This window comes from Staurois parvus, unplaced genomic scaffold, assembly GCF_062004578.1.
Source record: "Staurois parvus isolate SC_StPar_1 unplaced genomic scaffold, SC_StPar_1.0 ptg000010l, whole genome shotgun sequence".
In the NCBI taxonomy this organism is placed as follows: Eukaryota; Metazoa; Chordata; class Amphibia; order Anura; family Ranidae; genus Staurois; species Staurois parvus.
In genome coordinates, this window is record NW_028317806.1 from 1,695,358 (window position 1) to 1,714,777 (window position 19,420).

General features: G+C 39.3%; 1 protein-coding gene across 1 annotated transcript in view; it reads right to left on the reverse strand.

Moving 5' to 3' along the window:
* Positions 1–19,420, reverse strand: part of ANO2 (anoctamin 2) — a 276,926-nt gene that overhangs the window by 33,695 nt on the left and 223,811 nt on the right. The window contains exons 20-21 of the mRNA XM_089669916.1: positions 1,025–1,177; positions 95–147 (exon numbers count right to left, since the gene is read on the reverse strand). Of these exons, the coding sequence (XP_089526042.1) occupies positions 95–147; positions 1,025–1,177 (206 nt within the window). The remainder of the gene's footprint in view (positions 1–94; positions 148–1,024; positions 1,178–19,420) is intronic.

A 19,420-nucleotide genomic window follows, 5' to 3' on the forward strand; every position in this document is an offset into this window, starting at 1 on the left:
CTGCTGCATACCGTATTTAACCTAAAAATTCTTGTCTTGATATTTACAGAAGCTTACTTTGAAAAGCACAAAGTGGTTATCCCACGATACTCACATTTATGATGACTGCAAATTTCCCGATTCCACTTAAAATATTGTACCAAATACCTGCAATAGAAGTGAAAATATATACACTTAGGTTTTATGTATTCAGAACCTAACCTGACCTGTAAATATCTGCATACAAAAAGTGGTAACCCATATCAGCTGGATTTGTCCTTTCAGTCATTTGACTATAGAAAACTTAAATGTGATCACTTTCTATAGATTAGAGTAGATTGCACAGTCATCGTACTGTTCTCTAAATAAACCTGTGTGTGCCCACACAGGTTCCAGTACTGTTTGCAGAAATGTCTTCTTGATTCCTATTGGTTCTAAAAAGCCAATAAAAGGCCAGAGGGTGTGGCCAGCAGAATCAGTCAATTGGACAGGTACCAATGCTGTACCCAGAATCGGCACCACAAAACAATTATCTCTGGGGCACCTGTTCCATTCCTTCCAAGTCCCTATAAGCAGTGATATATAAACAATTATATATATATATATATATAAACATCATAGACCTGGGCGATATTTGCAGAGCATCTGTTTTGCAAATTTACCATTTTTTGTCAAATAAGTGACACTTTGCAACTTTTTATTGATTTGGATAAACAGTAGAAGGATTTGAACTTCTGTCTGATTTTTATTGCTGTCTATGTTCCCACTTAGGAAATTTTCTCTTACTTTCTGTCCTGTAGATCATTTTCATTGGGACAGAAAATTAAAGAAAATCTAAAATGTTTTGGTTACCATTCCAACAATTGTAGAGGGGAAATATTGAATCTTGCCTTACTCTGACCTCTCCCTTTCTTATTTAGTCAAATCACTTCAGTACAGATAAAGTAATAAATAAAAAAAATTACTACACTTCCATCCCTTGCCCACTCTATCTGGAATTAGAAAAAAAAAGTCACTTAATAGTGTTTTTAATATCAAGACGTACCTATATCTTTAGCGCGAACAGCATCTGGTCTTCTTAACTCCGCTACAAACTTTTTTGCATCAAGCCGCACTTCTATAATGTTATTGAGCAGAGCAAAGAGGGGAGCCAAAGGAAACGATGCCACAAACAGAGTCACAAAGCCAAATTGGATTACTAGACAAAAGACAGACGAGAAGCAGAGCAATTAAGAATCAATTCCAGTCAGAAAAAAAATACACCATCCAGTTATGTATTTATTTAAAAACATAATTAAATACATTTTAATGCGCAGCTAGAGTCAGTACTTTAATGTTTTTTTATACCAGCCTTAGCTAATCCTTGTTCGATTGGACTCAGACTTGGAGAGGAAGGGCCAGCTGTATCCCAATCAGATTTAGCTGCAGTGTACATGTGCTGGAGTGAGCAGAGCAATGACATCATCACTGTGCTGCTGCTCATTCACTGTCCAATCAGAACTTGGGGATAAGAGTTTGACCAATCAATGTTGCTGCTGTAGTGGAGGTGAAGGACTACAGCAGAATGTGCTGCCAGGGGTAGACAAATAACAAACCTGGATAACAAACCTAATTACATGGAATTACAATTATTTTTACAGGTAAAACAGCTCAAATAGTCAATAGAATTTGGTGTAAAATAAATATGGATTGAGCTTCAGAATGCTTAAAATTGGTCTTACAATTCATCTCTATAACATTTGTTTTTATTTGATCTCTTTGCATGTTCACTATCCAATCAGAACATGAAAGTAAGAATTTGTCCAAGCCATGCTGCTGCTACAAAGGTTGATGGCCAGGATGCTCTGTCTGCCAGTGGTGCTTGGATAACAAACCTGATTACACAGAATTACACAGAATGTAAAACAATTCCTATATTCAATAGAATATAGTATAAAATAAACATGGATCTGTTTGGTTTTACTATTCATCGCTTTAGAATTTTCTCATCCTTTTAATAAATAGCCATAAAAAAATATATACCACAAAGCTACAAAAATAAAAAAAATGGCCTTAAATCAGAGGATAGCCAATGAAAATGATTCTTAAATATATCCCAATTTCTACTGTTTCCTTATTAGAATTTCCACAAGGTGATTGTGCTATACTGGTCCTGTTTTCTCAAAGCTATTCACTAATCCGCTTAAGAAGCAATGTTATTACAAAAACATCTACTGTAATTGTTTTCTTTTCTAAGCAGGTGTTCAGCAAGTTGATGGGTGGACTCATTGGACTCAAGCACTACATGAACTTCACAATTCTGTACATAGCAAGCAAGAAAAACGTGAAAGTCATGTCAACAGACCAGACTATAAAAAGTATTTACTCTGTAATGCTTTTTTTTCTACTTAAAGACTAAATATATTACAGCCCTAGCCAAAAGTTTTGAGAATGGTACATTAATTTTCACAAAGTCTGCTGTTTCAGTGTTTTTAGATCTTTTTGTCAGATGTTATTATGTATACGGAAGTATAATTACAAGCATCTCATAAGTGTCAAAGGCTTTTATTGACAATTACATTAAGTTTATGTAAAGAGTTAATATTTGCAGCGTTGACCCTTCTTTTTCAAGACCTCTGCAATTCACCCTGGCATGCTGTCAATCTACTTCTGGGCCACAACCTGACTGATGGCTGCCCATTCTTGCATAATCAATGCTTGGAGTTTGTCAGAATTTGTGGGAGGTTTTTTGTTCACCCGCCTGTTGAGGATTGACCACAAGTTCTCAATGGGATTAAAGTCTGGGGAGTTTCCTGGCCATGGACCCAAAATTTCAATGTTTTGTTCCCCAAGCCACTTAGTTATCACTTTTGCCTTATGGCAAGGTGCTCCATCACCAAACTGTTCTTGGATGGTTGGGAGAAGTTTCTCTCGGAAAATGTTTTTGTACCATTCTTTATTCATGGCTGTGTTCTTAGGCAAAATTGTGAGTGAGCCCACTCTCCTTGCTGATAAGCAACACCACACATAAATGGTCTCAGGATGCTTTACTGTTGGTATGACACAGGACTGATGGTAGCTCTTACCTTTTCTTCTTCTTAGTTTTTTTGCAGATGCCCCAAACATTCAGAAAGGGATTCATCAGCGAAAATGACTTTACCCCAGACCTCAGCGGTCCGATCTCTGTTGCAGAATATCAGTCTGTCCCTGATGATTTTCCTGGAGAGAAGTGGCTTCTTTGCTGCCCTTCTCGACACCAGGTCATCCTTCAAAAGTCATCGCCTCACAGTGCATGCAGATGCACTCACACCTGCCTGCTGCCATTCCTGAGCAAGCTCTGCACCGGTGATGCCCCGATCCCACAGGTAAATCAACTTTAGAAGATGGACCTGGCACTTGCTGGGCTTTCCTGGGTGCCCTGAAGCCTTATTCACAACAAATGAACGTCTTTCCTTGAAGCTCTTGATGATTAATGGTTGATTTAGGTACAATCTTAGTAGCAGCAATATCCTTGCCTGTGAATCCCTTTTTGTGCAAAGCAATTATGATTGCACGTGTTTCCTTGCAAATAAAGTAGCCTCCCTAGCTGTCTGATTATGTCACTATTTCTCTGCTCAAAGCGGTACATTTTTTTTCATGGAAATATGTATTTTTTTTATTGTAGGTCTTTCATTTTTAGGAATAACTCACTGAAATCTGTCTGAACAAGAGTCTAGTAAACATCCCGGGTAGGATAAAATTTGAAACACAAAATCATAAAGTATAATTTTATAAAAAATCATAAAAAATAATAATATTACATTTAATTCAATAATATAATCAAACCAAAAACACTGAAATTTGAAATAGAGCGCCAAGTTTGCACATCACTGAGCAAAGTCTCAAAATCGCTTTCAGTGCCTGATGACGAATTTCCCCACGAATCATTATCACTGAATTCTGCAAGTGGTTCTGATTTACTATCGCTGTTCTCTAGCTGGTCTAAAACCACTTTTGACCTAAAGGGATGCTTTTTGGATGCCATGGACGTTTCTCGGTTTCCAGGCAGAAAGAACAGTAAAATGCAGGCAGGGCACAGGACAAAGCACTCGGGACAAAATGTATGTGAAATGGTTTGATACAGAAAAGTTATACTATGTGATTTTAGTGTATTTAGTGAATGTCACTTTTTCACATTTTTAAATTTCCTGCTGTTCCGTCCCCATACGTCCTGACGCTCGCAGGGAACGGAACCCAGAAGACAGATGCCGGCATCGGCCGGAGGACATTGCCGGGGACACTGCAGGAGGAACATCGCGGGAGCGCAGGACAAGGTAAGTGAAGAAGAGATCCCGGAGCATTGCTGCAGGGTATTCCCGAGTGTAGCTCGGGGTTACCGCTTGAGGTGCTGAAACTTTACCCCGAGCTACACACAGGAATACCTCCAGGGAGGTTAATATTTGTGTCATTCTCAAAACTTTTGGCCAGGGCTGTACTATTGTTTACATTATCCCATATGAGAAGAAAATCCTGATGTGGATTGTCCCGCATATTGTATGCTTTTAGGCAGGATTTTGGGCAGAGTTTTAAGCATATTTGACAGGGAAAAAACAGTGTAATGTTAAAATGGTCAGGTGTCCATATCAGGTTTTACCTACAGGTGGCAGATGAAATTTGGTTTTACAGTCCTGGTGATGTGTGAGAAGCAGGAGAGGCCAGGAGCCAACATGGACTTTAAAATTATAAAAAATAAAAACAAAACACTGAAACAGTTTTAAAACTTTGCTAAAAATTAAAGTTTAAATTTCAACCACATACTCAAAAGTTTTTTTTTTTCACAAGCTTTTTTGTTTTCCCACATTAATGGCACCAATAGCAAGTAGTATTTAAACATGTTAAAGCAAGCACATTGCAGACTGACAGTTACTATATAGAAACTATTTTACAACTGATATGGAACCTGAAAAAACAACAACTTGGCATCACTTCCTGAAAGAGCCTCAGTAAATCATTTTGGCACGAACGGCACAACATGTGAGATCAAATGTAATGTGGCACCAATAGACTTGTGCTGGCAGACACAAAGGAATTTTCTGCATAAGGCAGCGCACTTGTGAACATTATGCAAACCACTTATCTTAACCTCGCTGGGTTAACAAAAGTGTTTTTCCTAATCTAGCCTCTATCTCTTTGCACACAGGAAAATTGAGGCATCCCGTGTGATTATTTCATGAGCTTATTAAGGCTATGTTTTAGAGCTAAGGATGTTGGCATCTCTTCATCATGCCAAGGGCACCACTTGACAAGTTGAAATTTGGCCGGCTGTCAGCAGAACAAAAAAAGGATTTTCAGAATAAGTCCTATAGACTTTTATATGCTGAAACTGCCAATGTTGAGTTATGGTTTTAAGATGTCAAATATTTCATGTGTCAGCTAGGAACAATTATCTCTTAGAATTGTGACTGTAACATTATGCCTAAAAATAAAAGTCATCCAGCATCAAGCCTTAAAGTAGAACTAAAGGCAAAACTTTTTTTTTCCATTTTGGATACAGTAATCAAGGGTTATAACCCCTGTAATGTTTTTTCCCCATCTGTGCCCCATTAGTGGGATTTTCCTTCACTTCCTGTCCTATAGCCAAAAGAGAAAGTGAGTGGAAATCCCTCCAAAGTGAGGAAATCCATGGTTGGCACCAAACCACCTATACTGCAGTGGAAGGGTCTCACTGCGCCGCATCACTTGCATGTACGTGATCCAGCTCTTCAGGGCAGGTGCATGTGTCTGCTCCCCGACGGTGTTTCAGTTTGCTCCAGCACATGCCAATCAGTGGGTCCTGGCCAATTATTTATGGTTGGGACCCACTAATGGGATTAGCGAATGACAGAAGAGAGCCCTGTGTTGGTAAACAACACGGCTCTCTACAGACAGTGGATATATGCAGGGTTTTTTGGTCCCTGCAAAACAGGGAGTAAAAACCGGCACATTGCTTAGTGAAAACACCACTCAGTAAACATTTTTAGGCACACAGTTAACTCTTTAATTGCCTCTAAATGAAATCCCCTTCCCAGTCAGTGTCATTACTACAGTGACAGTGTATATTATTAGCACTGATGACTGTATTAGTGTCACTGGAGATGTCAGTGCCATTCAGTCACTTCTTACCCAGCGTGAGTGCCAGATTGCCTGCTGCACTATCACAGCCCCTTTATAAGTCACTGGTCACCACCATTAGTAGTATAAAAAAAATCCATTATATATATCATAGTTTGTAGATACTATAACTTACATGTAAATCAGTCAATATACACTTATTGGGATTTTTTTGTTTACCAAAGATATGTAGCAGAATACATTATGGCCAAAATGTATAAAGAAAGGTGATCTTTTAAAATTTTTTATCAGATATGTTTTATAGCAGAAAGTAAAAAAAGGTTGAGTTTTTTTCAAAATTTTTATTCTTTTTTTGTTTATATTCAAAAAAACAAAAAAAAACCCAGCGGTGATCAAATACCACCAAAGAAAGCTCTATTTGTGTGAAAAAAATGCTCTAACTTTCATTTGGGTAAAGATTTGCAGCACCGCGCAATTACCAGGTAAAGTAGCACAGTGCCCAACAGCTAAAAATGGTCCAACATGAGGAGGGTAACACCGGAACTCAAGTGATTAAAGTACACTTGAACTAAAAAAAATGCAGGTTTGCCGTCTTACAGGGAACATCTAGTAGAAGTGTTAGTTGCGCCTAAGCAATAGCTTAAAAAAATCAAATTTTTGTTTTGATTCCCTTTGTGAAAATTTACCAGTGCATGTCGAATGCTTAGGCACTCCTGCACATCAAGCCTGAAAGCTGTATATCTTCAATTTTAAATTTTAAGATGCGTTGCCAGCCTATTCAAAATGCCTTAATGCAATGCGTACTAACACACAACACTACACGTGTTAAAACGTTTTCAGTTATGTACCGCACTGCAGTGCTAAAGTATGAATAGGCCCTTAGATTGATTTCAGCATCCTGCTTCACTCTGCTGAATGGAGCTTGACTAGGAGGAACAAGCAGATTGGAATGAATTCAGTACAAAGTTATGCACTGCACACAATAAGAATTTGGCACCTACATATCACCCATGATATTGGGCAAAATTTGAAAAATGAGGTATGGCTAAAAAATGCAAAAGAAGATAAAATGGGATAGATAAAAATAAATTAATGTAATGGGTAATTATAAAAAGAGCATAGAAAGTGTGTTACAGAAACAACATGAATAAAGCTGAACGTGTGCTTTACATTTCTGTTTGAAGTTACTTGCCATCTCCAAGCATGCTTGTAAAGACAGAAGTAAGGCTAGCCCCATATCAGTCCCAGGCCTCAGGGGAATTATTGGTAAAACAAACCCCTATGAGTCAGGTTACACTTTCAAGCGGAGTGACTCATACTAGAGGCACCCCAGCAATCTGGTTCTGGACACAGCCTCGGCCCTTCAATGTATGTCATGAAGAAGGCCAGGAATGTAAATGCAAGGTGCCTGAAGCAAGGGTGCTTTTTACAGCTCTCATTACAGAAGGTGTTGATGTAATGACTACTTGCTTATTCTCACTTCCATGTAAACTGAGCCTACTAAAACCAGAATGCTGAGCTAACCTTAATGTTAAAGCTAAACTCTGGCCAAACTGATAAATACACCAATAAAATACATACATGCAATTCTGTTCCAAAAGCACTGTAATTCTCACACTCTACCTTACTGCATAGCTAGGTGTTTGCCCTCACTTTTATCTGTTACAGATCTTACAGCGTGGTCTCCCCCCACCTAAGCCTGTGGACTGTTTAAGGAAGGAGCAGCAACACCAAAATAATGAAGTCTTCAAGTGTGAGATGGGCACATAAAATGCAACAGAGCCCTAAATATGTCTTCTGTTATTACAATAAGTGTTTAAATATGTATTTGAATTCTCTGGCCTGTACCCTACTAAGTCACCAATCCAGCAACACAGAGTAACTCTTGACCTGGATTGAATGATGTCCAGTACCATTTAACCCAATTTCAAATCCCAGGCCCGATCCTTGGGCTCAGAGGAAAATACTACAGAGGAGCCACTTCCTGCTGCATTTAGGATCAATTATAGTGGTCCCTGTTCTCCCACACTTGTTTTCCTGCATTCATTGATCCTGTTGTGGCCTTTGTGTAACCACTATGTCTTGATGAACTGCCAAGGTCCTTAATTTTTAACATTTATAGTACATCAAACCAGAGGGCCTGAGTGATTTTCCTTTCACAAGTAGAGTCACTTTCAAAGTTCATATTGATGATGACCTTGTATATGCTTTGTGATTTTGGATATTGTGTTCTAGTGAGTTGTAAAAGTTTGTGCTCCTAACTTTTATTTGGGAGTTATGTCCATATATTTCTTAAAGCAGAGTTCCACTCACGCTGTAAAAAAATAAAAGTCAGCAGCTATAAAAACTGTAGCTGCTGACTTTTAAAAAAAAACAGCCACTCACCTGTCCCACAGTCCCGCATTGCCCCCGCCGCAGCCCGTTTCACCAGCTGTCCTGTATTCCAGGAGGCACCTTCAGTGTGGGCACCCAGCTGTGATAGCTTGTTGTGCTTCCTGAATGGCCCCAACGTCTTCTGGGACCTGTCACATGTCCCACAAGACTTGGGGGAGGGAGAGTAGGAGGACAACTTCTAGGAGATCGCAGTGGAAGTGGGAACGGGTACCTGTCAAATTCGGGTGCCCATTCTCCTCCCCACTCCCCAAAGGTGCCAATCCTTAATGGGGAGCGGGGGCCAATCTTTAAAGCAGAACTTCCCCTTTTGGGTGGAACTCCGCTTTAAGGAATATGGCTGGAAGTAATTTACTAGCAATGAAATCCTTCACCCGAACTTTGGCTATCTATCTATCTACATATCTATCTACCTATATCTACCCAGTTACCGTATATATCCAAGCAGAACAAAGCAGATTCCTTATGTTTGTTTGCTATCCAACTGGATGCTTTAATATTTTTCCTCCTTTTTTCTACAATGACATTGAAATTATGTCCTTACATCTTGTTAATGTATACAAATGTTTACCAACTCTCTACCTCCTCAGTGGTTCCCCCTAACATTTACACCTGCACCACGAGGAGATGGAGTTTTAAAAAGTTGCCTTATGCCTTGCTGCTTTAAAACAAACTATAGCTCCAAACTCCATTGTTTGCTGAATATTCCCACCAGTGGGGTCAACTCCCTGTCCCTATTAATTAAGTGCTCCATGCCTGTTATAGTAGCCATAGATGTTCCTCATATCACACATACCATGGAAAATCCCAACACTCAAGAACTGTGACAAGCCATCCTGTCACTAGGTACTTCTTACACCTAAGCAACGCCTACATCTTCAAGATACCTAATCACTGGTAAAATTCTTAATAGATATTTAAGCATTATGTTATTACCCTTCAGGCTTGCTCATGCACTGACATATGTCCCGTTCCCTTTCACTGAGACATGCTGCCCTCAGGGAAGAAATTTCAAGCTGGTTCCTCCACCTCTTGTACCGACACACTCACTTAACTAAGTAAATAACATGCTTGTGACTGCCAGTAACAGTGAGAGTGTAGTGTGGTAATACTCGGTGAGAGGGTGTAGTGAGATAAACACAGCACAGTAAAGCTCCAGATTTCCACAGAAGGAGGTTATCTCTTGCTGTAGACTTCACAATAACACTTATATATCCTTCTGCCGTCTGCTACACTGGGTTAAAGTTCAAGTAATCAATATAATAGTTTTGTATCAGATTTCCCTTTAATATATCATGTACCAATTTACAAGGAAAAGTTTTCTTTAAACTGGACCTGAACTTAAAAAGTGAAGATGTTCTTTCTTTTATGGGGCTTCTAGAAATGTCACTTGTGCCTAAGAAACACCATGAACAAAAATCTATCTTTTATTTTTAATTCTTCCAGAAGCATAGCAGTGCACTTTTTGTGCATTTGTAGGCAAGTGGTGATTTATGGTACCCCTTTACATTTTTGGGCACTCCATATTTTCTCATTTCCTCTGAGTTGGTTGTGCCTTCTGTCTGTTTAGGGTTTGGGTGGAGTCAACCCAGGGTCTTTTGGGGAAATATCGGCTGTTTGAGGATGTCTGCACATAAGAAGAGAGTGTTTTCCTCACTGTGCCTTGGGGGGAAGCCAGGGAAGGACCATCGGAGGCCTCTGGCCTACTAGAACATAAACAGTGTGCCCTAACAATGAGCAGCACTGCACCCCACCTGGAGAAATATCTAAGGTCTAAGCATTGAATACCAATTGGTGTTCTATGATGAGGAAGAGATAATATTGCCTATTTACTGCCAAATGTTCTGGACTGTTCTAAGCAATGCAACACTAAAGAAATTCCAAATAGTGGATATTTGTAACATGTTTATTATTACAAAAAGTTAAGTAAAGTTTACACAAGCAATTCCTGGCCTCGTTAATGTGGAAAAAAAGGACTGCATTATTAAAGGTGGCGAGTTAAATTCAGTTAAGAGTGGAGTTGAGTTAAACTGTGATGTTTTATGCAAAACTGGTTGGTTCAGGAATTAGCCTCCTAACTGTGAGAGACGACCCCCCTCCCCCCCTTGGGTATCATGCATTAGGTGACCCAAGCCCTAGTGTAACATCTGCAGTATGAATTGAAGGCACTGCTACCTCTGACAGCTAGTCTCATCAGATCTAGAGTGAGATCTGGTAATGATACTACTATATTGCTCACTGTTCTCCTTCCTGGAGAGGGAGTTGTACCTGAGGACCTGTGATGCAATAATCACACTGCCTCTGCTTCATTCATTCTGTGGTTTTATTGCTTTATATACTTCTCATGCTGCTATTTGATTATTTTTCAAGTGGAGTTGAGTTAAACTGTGATGTTTTTGTGCAAAACTGGTTGGCTCAGGAATTGGCTCCTAACTGCGAGAGAAGACCCCCCCTTAGGAATCATGCATTAGGTGAGCCAAGCCCCAGTGTAACATGGGCCTGGGTGTTAGGATAGATTCCCAGAGCCTTGGCCTGGACCATGAGTAAGACACAGACCTGTGTAATGAAGATGCTCAGCTGCATGTGAGGTCAGATGTAAGAAAAAAAGTAGCCTGCCTACACATTAGATCCCTTAGCTTTTTATCTGCAGTATGAATTTAAGGCACTGCTACCTCTGACAGCTAGTCTCATCATATCTGGAGAGGAAGTTGTACCTGAGGACCTATAATGCAATAATCACCCTGCTTCTGTTTCATTCATTCTGTGGATTGGTTGCTTTATCTACTTCTCATTCTGCTATTTGATTATTTTTCTGTCATTTATCAGATCACTATTCATCAGCTGGATAGCTCTGCCTCAACCAGAATGGCTGCCTCCACACAATGACACAATGCAAAATAAGGCATGGTAAGTCAATAATGGGGAAATATTCAGCTGCAGGTAGTACACAGGCAATACTGGTGACTAGTATTTTTCCCTCTGCTTGACTTTTTTGGGCACACCTTACACAGTCCAGGTCCTCTTAAAGGATCTCAAGTACTTAGTTTTGGCTAGCCAAATACTTTTTTTTTTTAAAGTATTTCTAGCCTAGAGGAATGTGTAGAGTTCATATTTCTATATAATTTATGAGACAAGTCAAGGGTTGACTATGTTTTCTTCCGTTGTATATAAAGATTTTCAGTCTTGAGACATCTCGTAGTTGTAAATCAAGCATAACTGGACATGCTGATTGTTAAAATACATTTCACTGCTCATCTCAGTGGTAGGACATTTCTCTGGCATTTAAACCAGCCACTGTAATTTTGTTCCTGCAGTTAGCTGCAGTATATACAGTAAGTGTTGTAGTATATAACTCAAAGTGTGATTGTGGTTGAATCATGAAATGTATAGTCTGTTCTAGTGAAAAGTGTATATGCCCATATTTTGGGGGCTACATAACAACCCATCAGCAAATGTATGGCCTAGCATGATATGGGCAATTTCTCAGGTCAAGTGTCAACATTCCTAGCTACACGTTAAAGGATCCAGCAAGAACATCTTTGTCAAATTGAAGCAACCTGCCCTATAGTAAACCTTTGAATTCATACTCTACTCCATCAGCTGTTTCAAATACACTCTTTCTATTTCCAGCCAAAGTAGATTACTCGATGCTATCTATGCAAATTTCGACTTTTAGTCAGTAGCTAAGCCCACGTCTTAACTTCTAACCACTCCTGCTGGTCATTGACATATGCATAGAGTGTCATAAGAAGTGCAAAGCTATCGCTGATGCAAGGGTTGTGTCTGATAGCTTGGGTTACCCTCTCTGTGACAGAGAAAAGATGGTAATACTCAATGAGGGAATAACTGGGTCTCAAGGGACTGACCAAAGAAGAGTTTTTCTTTGCTGATTACAAAAAACAAAAAACAAATAAGAGGCTCTAGGAGCTATTTTTTGTGAATTAAAGTACCACACAGATTACCAGTCAGGAGTAGGGTGGGTTGTTGATAACAAATGTTCAGTGTTTACGTGATCAGTGTTTAGTTACTGCTGTTAGAGGTGTCAGCCTGTGTTATCTATCCTGTCTTTCTATGGCACCTCAGCATCTTCTGCCACAGGCAAGAAGAAGAGCAATAAGGGACAGAGGCTGACTAAGGAACTTTGCAGTTATGTGTCTTCACAGAAATATCATTTTACACAGGCACTTTAACTATCTTCCACTTGAAAGTAATGCTAACTGTTTTCTGAAAAATATTTAAAATATATAGAAATTTCCATACCATCCTGCTGCCAGGAAAACAGCACATAATTCAAGTCACAGAAATATGGTATAAGGCCAAAAGTTTGTAGACACCTACCCATCCTACTTGTCTATATGGTCAAATGTACCTTCCTAATGAAGACACGCTTCCTAATGATTGAGTTCAGGGCAGCACAGTGGCTAAATGGTTAGCACTTCTGCCTGGCAGCACTGGCGTCGTTGGTTCAAACCCAACCCACGGCACCACCTGGCTAAAGTTTGCATGTTCTCCCTGTGCCTGCATAGGTTTCCTGCAGGTACTCCAGTTTCCTCCCACACTCCAAAGACATGCTGGTAGGTTAATTGGATCCTGTCTAAATTGTCCCTAGTATGTATATGTATGAATGTGAGTTAGGGACCTTAGATTGTATACCCCTTGAGGGTTAGGGACTGATGTGCATGTACAATATATATGTGTAAAGCGCTGCGTAAATTGAAGGCACTATATAAGTACATGAAATAAAATAATAAATAAATATCCTATGAAGAGTATTTTTAATGATGCAGGATACAAGAACATTTTAGATAGCTTGGCACTTTGAACGTTTTGGCAACAGTTTTGGGAAGGCCCTTTTCTGACTGTGCTTATGTGTACCAAGCCAGCTCCACAAAGATGTGGAGTTGATTTACTAAACCTAGAGAGTGCAAAATCTGGTGAAGCTGTGTATGGTAGCCTATCAGCTTCTAACTTAACCATTTCAATACCGGGCAATTTTACACCTTCCTGCCCAGGCCAGTTTTCAGGTCTCAGCACTCTCACACTTTGAATGACAATTGCGCGGTCATACAACATTGTACCCAAACTAAAATTTTATCATTTTCTTCACACAACTAGAGCTTTCTTTTGGTGGTATTTAATCACTGCTGGGGTTTTTATTTTTTGCTAAATTAACAAAAAAAGACCAAAACTTTTGAAAAAAAAAACACGTTTTTCTTTGTTTCTGTTATAAAAGTTTACAAATAAATAATTGTTCTTCATAAATTTAGGCCGAGATGTATTCTGCTACATGTCTTTGGTGAAAATAACCCAAATTAGGATGTATTATTTAGTTTGTAGGAAAGTTATAGAGTTCACAAACTTTGGTATAGATCTGAAAATTGATCAATCCTGAAGTACTGACAGCCAATCTAATTTCTTGAGGTCCAAGAATGTCAGAATAGTACAGATATCCCCAAATGACCCGTTTTTGCAGAGTAGACAGTCCGACGTACTTCATAAGAGAAATGGCGAGTTTTTTGAAGTTGTATTTTTTTGTCATAAATTTTCGGAAAATGAAAAAATTTAAAAAATTATTTTCACTATTTTTTTTTTACATACTGTCACCAGTGCAGTACAGCGTCATCATATAACTGGCATGGCGGTGAACAGGGACACTGACTGGTGACAGTATGAAACAAAAATTATATATATATTTTATTTTTTTTATTATTTTTAATTTTATATTACATTTGTTTTTATTTTTTTGGGGAAGTGATGAGTATTTTTTTTTTTTACACGATTTGCTTATAGCAAAGAATTACTTTGCTATAAGCAAGCATTTACCTGAATAAAATTGATTCATTCAGGTTTTTGTTTTTTTTGTGCTTAGCTGTGATTTGGCCACAGCTAATCACATGACATGTGCATGTGACCTGCTGTGACCATTCACAGCTAGGCACTAGTATACAATGGCTGGCATGAATGAAGCCATCCATTGTATACAACTGTCATGTGACCTGCTGTGATTGGTCACAGCAGGTCACATGGTACCGGCAACGGGGGCCGGTACTCAGATCTGTCATCGGCCGTGTCCGAGGTACACGGCCGGAGATAGATCGCGCCGCTGCGCGGCTCTGCAAACGCGCAAACTGCACATGTGCGGGAGGACGCCAAATGGCGCGCACCCGGAAAGCTACAGGATTTTTGCAGCCGCCAAATGGCTATAGGCCGGGCGGCTAATGGTTAAGCTTGTTCAATTAAGCTTTGACAAAAAACTGGGAGCTGATTCTTGTGGTTTCTGTGCAGAGCTGCACTGGATTTTGCACTCTCTAGTTTTATTAAAACTACCCCATGGTTTAATGAGTGACCCCGAAAAGAGCCCTGACCTCAACTCTACAGCTCCTTTGGTATCATTTGGAACATCAATTGTGAGCGAGGTCTTCTCATCCAAAATGAGCATGTGCCCTTGTAAATGCCCTTTTTGGCTAAATCGGCACAAATTGCCACAGATACATTCCAAAATCTTGTGGAAAGCCTTTCTAGAAGACTGGAAGCTGTCATAGATGCAGAATGTGTGCGCATATGTGTGCTAGCTGTACATTACTGCCAATGTCTTTGCAGTGGGATCTTACATGCTCATGTAAATGTAATGGTTGGGTGTCCATAAATTTGTAGCCATAATATGTACATTCATTTGGCAAGGAGACAACACTGACTAAGAATCATTCTAGTAAAACTCTGGATGTAGATATAACTTCAATATTAAAGCCCTTGTGAGTTCTCAGTTTAAATTAACTAAATACATACCAAATCCATCTGGAAAGGTATTCATTGTCTTACAGATTGTTTTCTTTCTAAAGCAGCTACAGCTACAGTAAAACACCTGTCCCCTGCCAGCATGCTGTAGAGTGGGATCATTGCTCTATGTGGGGAAGCACTGATCTCTATGCACAGGCTTGACACACCAACAGCTGAGTCAAAGCTAGAGCTCTCCAATCAGCAACGGGCATTAGACCAGTACTTGCCCACAGAGAGCAAGGGTGCCACTTTACAGCTGTTGGCAGGAGACATGTTTTTCAAGCTACCAGGCTATGAATTGTAAGATACTGAATGCCTTTTGCTTTGATGCACCTGGAATCTATATAGATGGTTGACACTGGAAATTCAGTTGGGTTTTAAGTGCCCTAATGAACGATACTCTCAATTCCTAATTTCCAAATGATATTGTTACTGTGAGATGGCAAAGAATTTTTAGAAATAAGAAAAAGTGAAACAAAAAGAAAAAAAATGCATATGATGAAAAAAGCATATGATGAGTTTACATAATGCAAGGACATGCCTTCAGCTGCTGGATAAATAAAACATTGTGTGATATTCGTACCACACAACCCTCTGAGGAGCAGTTGCTGCCTTTGATACTTGTGTCATCAAACACTTAGTGTGTTGAAGGGTGAAGGCTGTACAGCAGCCTCCTCAAAGCTTTTCACCATCAAATTTTGTTACTCAGCTAAAAGGCTCCGAGAACAGATGTGTTGATACATCTCTTTTCCTTGTATACCTGATGTATTTGTGAGAACCATCATCCATCAGTGTCACTGTCACTCAACACAGAGAAATAAAACAACATTCTATTCAGAGTGACTTTCAAGAACTTGGGGGAGCTTTTACAACCTCTGCACTTACATAGAATAACAAAATGCTTGAACATGAAAGGAAAAATATTTCACATTACTTATAAACAGGGAGGGTAGAAAATGTGGAAATACTTCATAGCAAGATCAATTATTTCTAGTGCAGAACCCACAAACAAAAAAAGAAGCAAAAAAGAGAAGCAACACTATATTTTCAAGGGAAGTAAAAGATAATTTAAAAAAAAATTTAAAGGCAACAAAAAATGGTCTATGTATATAAAAAATGTTTTTTGAAAATATCTCAGTATGCAAATGATAGTAACCCATAAAGTTTGTAATATGTGTGAAATGTCAGCTTCTATCGCCTTTCACAGGGTGAATGCAACATTTCCTAATATATAATCCTAAAAGGAAGAGAGGCATTAAAGAGCATTCAACCAACAGGGAAAATAGCCTTACATTATAGACTTAAAGAACATTCAACCAGAAGGGGAAATAATAGGAGCTCTCTGCATTGTGTGCAGTGTTTATAAGCTGTAGATTCATTCACTGTAAAAGAGGTTCAACAAATGGTAAAATGAATGAATGGCAATTTGGCCATACCGAACCTTCAGTTGCAGCAGGAAATTAAACAATTACCAGCAAATACTACAACCACTGCTAAATGCAAAAGCTTCCTGCTCAGGGCTCCTGTTTGGTAGGAAGCTGGCACCTGCTGGTGTCCTAACAACCAATGACTCACTGTGGGAATTCCCAGATGACTGGTAAATATAAAAAAATGGACAGGGACAGTGTAATAAATAATGGTGCGTGATCCCCCAATAAAATTCATAACAGGTCCCTCAGGTGTGGTATGGAGTTTAGGGGTGAGCCCCATGCATAAAACCAGAAATAAAAACTTAGGGTCCCTCTCAAAATCCATACCAGACCCTTTTCTGAGCATGCAGCCTGGTTGGCAAGGAAAGGGGGCACACCCCCTCCTGAACCATACCAACCCACATGAGTGAGGCCACATTGCCTGGCAAAACACCCTGTTCCCATGTTGATGAGGGCAAAGGCTTCTTACCTACAACTCTAGCCCAGTGGTTGTGGGGGTCAGGGGACTTATCCAATAATTAATAATAAAAGGACCCCAGATACTTCCCTCATTCATGTAAATGAGTACAATGTAAATCCACTATTAATCACAAGGTGCTTTACCAGTGGGGTGCTCTGGCAAGGGCATGGTGCCTGGTAGGGTTCGGGGGAGGTGCCATGTAGCCCGCTATAGTTCGGTGGTGGGGCCACATGCCAGGCTGCATGATTGGATAAGTGCCTGATATGAATTTTGGGGGGACCACAAGCTTTTTTTTCTTGCTTTTTATGTGGAGCTCTCCTTTAAAATCCATATCAGACTCCAAGGGTCCAGCCTACATGCAAGGTCATGCAAGTTTTGTTCTCCCCACCTCCATTCCAAAGCGCTGAAATTCAGTGCTGGAACCAGTGGCCTTAAGTGGAGGATTTCATGTGAAAGGAGTGCCATTCTGATGGTGTGATCAGTGGGAATTGTCAATATTTAGACCAAAACAACAACAAACCTTACACCAATCTGGAGTCTACAATCATGTGCTAAATACAAAAAAAACAAAATAAAATACTGCTTTCTGACTGCAAAGAAATGTCATGTCAAGCAGTAACATAAACTGACATAAACTGACAAATGATAAACCTATAATCTATGAAGCAGACAATAGAAAATAGAGAAAAAAACTAAATCTGGTGTGGGCATTGGGAGAAATCAGGGTTTACTATATTCTTTTGCAGGTAGCCCTGCTTGCAATTTTTTTTCTTAAAAACAGGGTTGCTTGAGGGAAGATGGACAGGCCTTGCAACAATTGCCTTCCTGTCTTGCTCACATTTGTTATTTCATAATAATCTCTTTGTCTTTTTTTCTTTAACTGCAGGAAAATGAACAATAATGATTCAGAGGAGTTTAATTTTAGAAATGAGTCCATGTTGAGAAGACATCACTGACCACACCGCCAACATCCAATAAATCTATTCTTACAAACACAATTGTGTGACTTAGAGCTGCCTGGGGGAAAGGAAAAAAATACACAATTCTGATCAGTATAAATTGGTGCTGTCTGCTAAACTAGGACAAGTAATAAAAATGGCAGTACATTAACAGGGTATATCTGTATATATCTTGCGAGCCAAATAGTATGTGGCAAATAGCCACCTTGTGGCACAACTCAGGACAAAAAATATATGTCCTTGATATTACTGGATCGCAAACACCCAACACATAACTACCACTGTGTACACAAATTATTTCATCATCTTGTGTTGCGCTCCTTATTAAATTATAGTGACAAAGTGAATTTATATTTCATAATATTATCTGAACATAAATAATCATAAATTCATATATAGAATAATAACTTATAAAAGAGTATAATGTTAATCCATATTCGTGATAAAATAAATAATGATTAATTGTGAATCATAATTTAGTGAAAAAATATAAAAATTATCGTGAATAAATACTCATAAAATAAATAAATTAATTTTTAGTGCAAAAGCATAGTCCCATTAATCATAAAAATATATATAAAGTGACTCTGTGTCCTAAAAATCTTGAATCCGTGACTGATTGTGAATCCGTGACAAAAATATTTGTGAATCCTCCAATTAGTGCAGATGTAAGCTCACCTCCTGATATGCCTGCAATTAGGCTATATACACTTTTGGTCCACCTCCTTTGGGACCTGCTTGTAAGAATTTTCTCCTCTTTAGATTACGGAGCAGGAATATCCTTTAGAGCTGATTATCCTCTCTGGAGTTAATCACTCCTCACAGTGATACAGTCCCCTATACTCTCCTCTCCATGCGTTTCTCCACATGCAGAAAACAAATGCCAGACATAGTGTTTTATCTTTTTAAAACACTGCTTTATTCCTTCCAAGTAGTACACTCACATATAGTGAAGACGGTATGCGGCAATCCAAAAATGTAGCGTGTCCTCCGCCGACCATTGAGTCATGCACCTGCCGTCCGTGTAGTATTCCGGCTCTCTCCGAGTGACGTTGCAGCCCCACCCCTACGCGTTACGCCACTGGTCACGTGGCTTCATCAGGGGGTATTGATAGGATAGTCACTCTCCCATTGCCGGTCTATATACCAGGCAATCCAAAAATATACAAAAAAGTAAAGTTGACATCTAGAAATGCAAATTGTGTCTAAGCAGTACCCTGAAAGATTCATGTTTTACCTTCTATACCCCCTGATAAATAGCACTGCACTTCCTGTACCTTGTTCATTAGCCTCATAGCTGTATACAGTATGTGCAGTGTGAGATCATCTATGGTTGACATGTCTTTGACTTCTAG